The sequence below is a fragment of the Panthera leo genome, chromosome A1, assembly GCF_018350215.1.
Source record: "Panthera leo isolate Ple1 chromosome A1, P.leo_Ple1_pat1.1, whole genome shotgun sequence".
NCBI classification, from domain to species: domain Eukaryota; kingdom Metazoa; phylum Chordata; class Mammalia; order Carnivora; family Felidae; genus Panthera; species Panthera leo.
In genome coordinates this window covers 185277843-185284509 of record NC_056679.1, presented here as the reverse complement: position 1 = coordinate 185284509, position 6667 = coordinate 185277843, and the positions used below count along the sequence as shown (strand labels likewise).

The 6667-nt window shown below is 36.3% G+C and overlaps 1 protein-coding gene across 1 annotated transcript; it reads left to right on the top strand.

Annotated features, from left to right (window-relative positions):
- The first annotated feature begins 2797 nt into the window (after positions 1 to 2797).
- Positions 2798 to 3064, top strand: LOC122201491 (FXYD domain-containing ion transport regulator 4-like). The gene has a single exon (XM_042907406.1). It carries the CDS (start codon positions 2798 to 2800, stop codon positions 3062 to 3064), a length of 267 nt encoding a protein of 88 aa, XP_042763340.1.
- Positions 3065 to 6667: the final 3603 nt, after the last annotated feature.

Genomic DNA, 6667 nt, shown 5'->3' with positions numbered 1-6667 from the left:
TCATCACTGTGAGCTCATTGTAATCAACAGAACTTCAGGACTAAAGTCTCAGAAATAAATTGCATAAGTCCCTTAGCATATTAATACATATGTCAGCCAGGGTATTCCAGATCATCATTTTAAAAAGCGGATTTAGTATTTACCTCTGGAATGCAAAAGGAAAGAGCTCTACATGGACCTGCTTCTGAGGGAAACTGGTAAATTATTAAAAAAATATATTTAAATTCTCTGGAAATGGCGATAAGGTCATACAGCAAATGAAGAAACATTTGAATCAAGAAATTCTACTAAAACCCAGAAAGAACAATGACTTATCTGTGGCATCTGTACTACAAACTGATCCCTCCCTTCTCCAACCCAGCCTAACATAACAAAAACTCTATTCTTGTCTATGTAATGAAGAATACAGGACTCCTCTCTTCCAACAACCAGTCAAGAATTAAAGTATTTTGGGTATATTATCACGAGGAGCAGCTGTCAACATCTCTCATGCCTTCCCCCAGCTATCTACTACAGAAGCTAAATTCCAGATAGGGCAGCTGAAAGTCAAGAGCTACCTTCTCACACCTAGTCTCCACTTGTGAAAGATACTGAGCACACTGGGGGCCCAACTGTCTTCACTTGGTTTATCTGTAGGGAAGAGGTTCTATGCCAGGCAAGACAAGTGAAGAAGACAAATAAAAACCAAATCCACTGTGCCGCAAAGCCTAATCCTAAAGTAGGATTGTCACACAGAGAGAAACATACCCCTGTCCTTGCCCCCATCTCAAGAGCCCTGGCTCAGAGATTTGTCCAGAGGAAAAAGAAGACCATAAAACAGAGAGCTGTGAAGCTCTCCCCCACCCCCACCCCCACACACACACATACACAAAAGCAAGTTTAAGAAAGAGTCAAAGACAGTGGAGATTTTGTTGAAAAGCCACTAATAGAAAATTGGTAGCTAAGGGGCGCCTGGGTGGCTCAGTCGGTTAAGCGTCCGACTTCAGCTCAGGTCATGATCTCATGGTTCGTGAGTTCGAACCCCGCGTCGGGCTCTGTGCTGACAGCTCAGAGAGCCTGGAACCTGTTTTGGATTCCATCTCTCTCTCTCTCTCTCTCTCTCTCTCTGCCTCTCCCCTGCTCACACTCTTTCTCTCTCTCTCTCAAAAATGAATAAACTTAAAAAAATTAGAAAATTGGTAGCTTAACTAGAGATATAAGCTAAACTATTCACAAACTAGTTTACCAAAAAGAAATAGGGGGAAAAGACAGGTAAGAGCCCTCCTGGGGTCAGAACAAACCTCAAGTATTGACCTCAAAAACTACGCCTGGAATAGTCTATGAAGCAATTAATTCACCAAGGCATTGTTGAAAATAAGAGAGCAATCAGTTGGGATTTAGTGAAGCTTAACAGCTAGGTGTGGTCAGTGGGGGAAGCAACAATAGTCAAAGAGAAGCCTGCTAAGACAACTGTGATCCCAGAATGATTATGCACATGTCCAAGTGATTATGCACAGGCCCTCTCAACATCACAGAGGAAATAGACTTCACCAAAACTGTTCAGCTGCTTACTAAACAAACAAACAAGCATAAAACAGGTAACAAGTCCAAGTGGAAGACTAGTACCCAGAGTCGCTACAACATATTATTTTATAACTGCATAATTATATATTATATACAATATATTATTTAAATATATGACCGGTTTTCAAAAATTACGAAATATGCAAAGAAACAGGAAAGTGTTACCCATACACAAGAATGACAGCAGTGAGCTGAAACAACCTGTGAAGGGGACCAAAAAGTGGATTTAACAAAGACTTCAAATTTGCCTATGTTAAAAGAATTAAAGGCAAAGGCAGCCATAATGATAATGACAGTGTCTTATCAAATAGAACTTACCCAAAGAAGCACATGGAATTCTACAGTTGAAAAATATAGTAATTGGGGCGCCTGGGTGGCTCAGTCGGTTAAGTGTCCGACTTCGGCTCAGGTCCTGATCTCGTGGTTCATGAGTTTGAGCCCCGCGTCGGACTCTGTGCTGACAGCTTGGAGCCTGGAGCCTGCTTCCAATTCTGTGTCTCCCTCTCTCTCTGACCCTTCCCCCATTCATGCTCTGTCTCTCTGTCTCAAAAGTAAATAAACGTTAAAAAAAAATTTTTTTTAAGAAAAATATAGTAACTGAAATTAAAAATTTACTGAGTGGGGGGTCAATGGTAGATCTGAACTGACATAAGAAAGAATCAGTGACCTCAAAAAAGGTAAGATTTTATGCAATCTGAAAACCACAACAAAAAGAATGAAGAAAAATTAGCACAACCTCAGAGAAAATGGAATATCATTAACCACACCAACATACCCTCATATCCGGAATGCCAGAAAAAGAGATGTATAAAGAAGAAAGGATATTCAAAGAAGTAATTCCTGAAAACTTCCCAAATTTATTGAGAATAACAACCTACACATTCCAAAAAGCCTATAAAACTCAAAATAGGATAAACACAAAGAAATCTACACACAGATACACCATTGTAAAAATTCTGAAAAACAGACAAGGAGAAAATCTTAAGAAAAACAATTCTTCAACTACTAGGAAACCCCAAGAAAAATAACAATAGTAATAGCAGACTTCTCTTCATTAACAATGGAGATCAGATGAGTGAAAAAACATACACAGAGTATTAAAAACAAAGACTGCCACCCAAGAATTCAATATCCACAATAACTGCCTTTAAATGAAGGTAAAATAGACAGCTCCAGCAGCCTCTCCAAACCTGCTTGCTGCACCTGGCTCTCAGCCCTGCCCTGAAGCTGTATCATGAAGAGAATGACCTGGGGCCTTCTCCTCACATGGGCAGGCCTGCCTGCCTTGGAAGCCAATGACCTGGTGGATAAAGACAGTCCCTTCTCTTATGACTGGGAAAGCCTGGAGCTGGGTGGGATGATTGTTGGAGGGCTCCTGTGCATCGCTGGAATTTTGATAGCTCTAAGTAGAAGCTGCAAATGCAAGTACAGTAAGAAGCACAGCCCCTTACCTGAGAAAGCCACTCCACTCATCACTCCAGACCCTGCCAGTACCTGCTGAGCACAGGACCAGCTTTGTGGCACTCTCCGTACCAGCTCCCATGCTGTTCCCTCCCCAGTTGGGGCCCTTACTCTCCATGACTGCCTTTCTCTCCAAAGCTGGGCCCTTCAGTTCCCATTTGATCAGGACACCATCTAAAGCTTATTTCTAAATTAAACTGTCTCACTCTTAAATAAATAAATAAATAAATAAATAAATAAATAAATAAATAAGGTAAAATAATGAAAATCTCAAGTAACCAAAAACTGAGAGAATTTGATTATAGCAGACATACCTTACAAGAAATAATAAAGGAAATTGCACATATTGAAAGTAAGTGACTCCAAACAGTAATTCAAAAACACATTAAAAAATCACAGAGCACTGGTAAAGGTAATATGTAATTATAAAACAGAGTATAAGTATATATTTCTTCTCCTTTGTTAACTAATTCCAAAAACTATCATATAAAGAAGTGTGTGTGTGATTTTACTGTTGGCCCTATGACATATAGAAATGTAGTCATACAATGGAATATTTTTCAACAATAAAACAAATTACATACTGATACCTGCTACAACAGAGATAATCCTTCAAAATATTGTAGTAAATACTAGAAACCTGTGTTAGATGTTCTAACCAAAGTGTTAGGACCAAAGGCCAAGTGTTAGATGTTCTAGTTTACAAGAAATATTTAAAATAAACAAACCTATAGATACAGAAAGGAGATTATTGAATGCTTAGCAGTGAGACTGATGAATGTGGGGGCACAGATAGATGAAGGGTATAGGGATTTTTTGATGGGCAATGATCAGTTAAAAAAACTGGTTCTATTAATTGTTGAACAATTCTGTGAATACCCAATCACTAAAATGGGGAATTGTTAGTACGTACATTATATTTAAATAAAGTTGTTACCAAAAAAAAAATCATCTCACTTTTCCTTTCTCTTACTTTTATGATTTTATCAATAAAAACATATTTTTCAGTTAACATATAAATTATTAGTGGTGGATACTATAATAACAATAATTCCTATTCCTTAAGATACTCCTATTATGAGAAAGTACAATTATAATAATTGTGGTAAGAATAATGTGAGAATACATATAGTGTGTTGGTGGATCCTTTAAGAAGAGATAGATACCTACAAACACTTAAGAAATCATAGGAGGTGACATCTGAACTGATTCCTGAAGAAGTATGGTGTAGTGTGCAAAATATTCCAGCTATATGCCAGGGAATGTGCAAGTTTAGGGGTGAGAGAAACTTTTTGGCTTGCCCTCAAATTATAATCATCCAGTATGGCTAGAAAGCAAAATTGAAGGATGAGGAGAAAGGCTTGAGGCCAACAATGTGAGTAGAGACTACATTTTCTTGTTGCTCAGCAGATGTGAAGTCAAACTTGACAGTGTGAGTAGAGACTAGACGTTCTTGTTGATGGGCAGATGTGAAGTCAAACTTGATGTTTACAAATGGGTACCACCAACTTCTGCAGTATCATATGATATAGCTATACCGTGTCCCTTATAGCTACTGACTCCCCGGTTAGCGTGTCTTACGCATGTTGCTAGCTCATGTCAGAGATTCATGAAGCATTAGGAAAAATTTTATTTGCAGTTTATACTCAATGTTTCTTAAATGTTTTGTTTTCTCAATCTCAAATGTTCATGTTTCCTTTTCAAATTAAATCACCTGATACCATTTTCTTTATAGATCTTAACTCCCTTATACTTTAATATTGTTTTGTTCTCCTGCTAGAATATAACTGCCATGAAAGTAAAAACCTATCTTTCTTGTCTCAGCTACAACTTCAGTGCCTAGAACAGTATATGATTGCATAGGAGGCACTCAAAAAATATAGGTAAATGAATGAACATTTATTAATCTCTCATTAATTTCCATTCTTTATGTTTAAACTTTAAAAAGTGATATTATATTGAATCTACACATCTTTTAAAAGATTTCCCATCAATGGAAGAAGAGTTGGTGATAGGAGAGGGGCTAGGAAAGGGTCAAACACTGTTTGTTTTTCTCAAAACTTAGGTTTTGAAAGACAGATATCCTTATCCTTGAGAAAGCTGAGAAAATAGCATTCACTGTCTCTTTCGTCTGAGAGTCTCATCAAAGTACTGAACCTTGGAGCACATGTCAGATACAACTGATCTTCCTAGGTAAGCAATGATCCAAAGCTGCATCAGGATTTTCTATTCGCCTTTGTAATATTTAGTTTGGAGAAGCCTGACTTACACGGTTGCCATGGAAATTGAGCACAATGGTGAAACACGAAGCTTTCGGAAAAGTGTTGCATAATAGTAAGGAAGTGCTACTTTTATTAATGTTTGTTTAAAAAAAATGGTAATTCTCAGCATAAGAAAGATACTATAGAAAACAAGAGAAGTCGATTATTGCAGTTCTTAACCACCTTATGTTTTGTATATTCAATGAAAAACAAATAAATACTTTGTTGCAATGAATCAAAGCAAATATAAGAACACTGCTTTTGGGTGTTAATTTATTATTTTATAAATGTAAGTCTATCATAAATCATAAGCCCTTTGAATTGATATATCCAATATAATAGCAATTTATTTATACATGTGCATAGGTTCTCCTGTCCAATCTCAGCTTCATAGAGCATGTCCACTTTCTTTTCATTTTTTTTAAGTTTTATTTAAATTCTAGTTAGTTAATGTATAGTGTAATGTTCATTTCAGGTGTACAACTTAGTGATTCAACACTTCCATACATCACTCAAGCGTCTTTTCAACTATGGCACTCAGCTCATTTTATAAAGCCCAATATACAATAAATAAACAAAGAGATAAATAAAATAAAATAATTGGCAACTATAAAAATAAACTAACTTTATTTTATAAGTAGCTTTTGCCTTTGCTGCCTTCTGATGCAAAAAGAAACAAGTATAGATCTGTCAACTTAATATGGCAATTACAGTGGGAAACCAGTATACATGAAATGCTTATTGACCACAATTTGGGACAATAAAAAGAGCCACAGGTTATAATCAGATTTTCCATATGGAAAATAAATATCAAGGAACAACAGCCTTCACTTTTCTGTGATATATTTTTAATTACATTTTCATTATTTTTGGCCTATATACAAGTTTTATGTATCGAGTTTAATAATTTTAAATTGGCTCTATTCAGAATATAGGTAATAGCTATAGTGAATCAGTGGAATCGTTTCCCTGCACCATTGGTAATAGTAACTTATGCTGGCCCTTCTGATTCCAAAATAAATGGTTTATTTATTGCATTATGGCTACTGCCATTTTTGAAGACTGTAATCATATCTGAATGGTATTCATTGAGTATGGTATGGTATGCTTTCCTCTTTTGTTCCAAAGCTAATTTTTAGAATCCTTTTGTTATTTAGAAAAAGAAGGTAACCATGAGAACTGGTAAGCTAAGGTGAAACCTACCTACAAGTTGCTAGTTTTCTGAATGTTAAGGGATATTTGCCACATGGCATGCTTCCCTTTATAATGTTAACAAGTATAAAATAAAACTTGATTTTCAATTTAAATTTTTAAGTCCTGATAGTGTTCTGGAATTTCTTTCTATAAGAAGTAAACATCTTTTTCTCCACGAAGCACCAGAG

Coding starts and splice junctions, on each gene's coding strand:
- LOC122201491 (XM_042907406.1), top strand. CDS start 2,798: ATGAAGAGAATGACCTGGGGCCTTCTCCTCACATGGGCAGGCCTGCCT.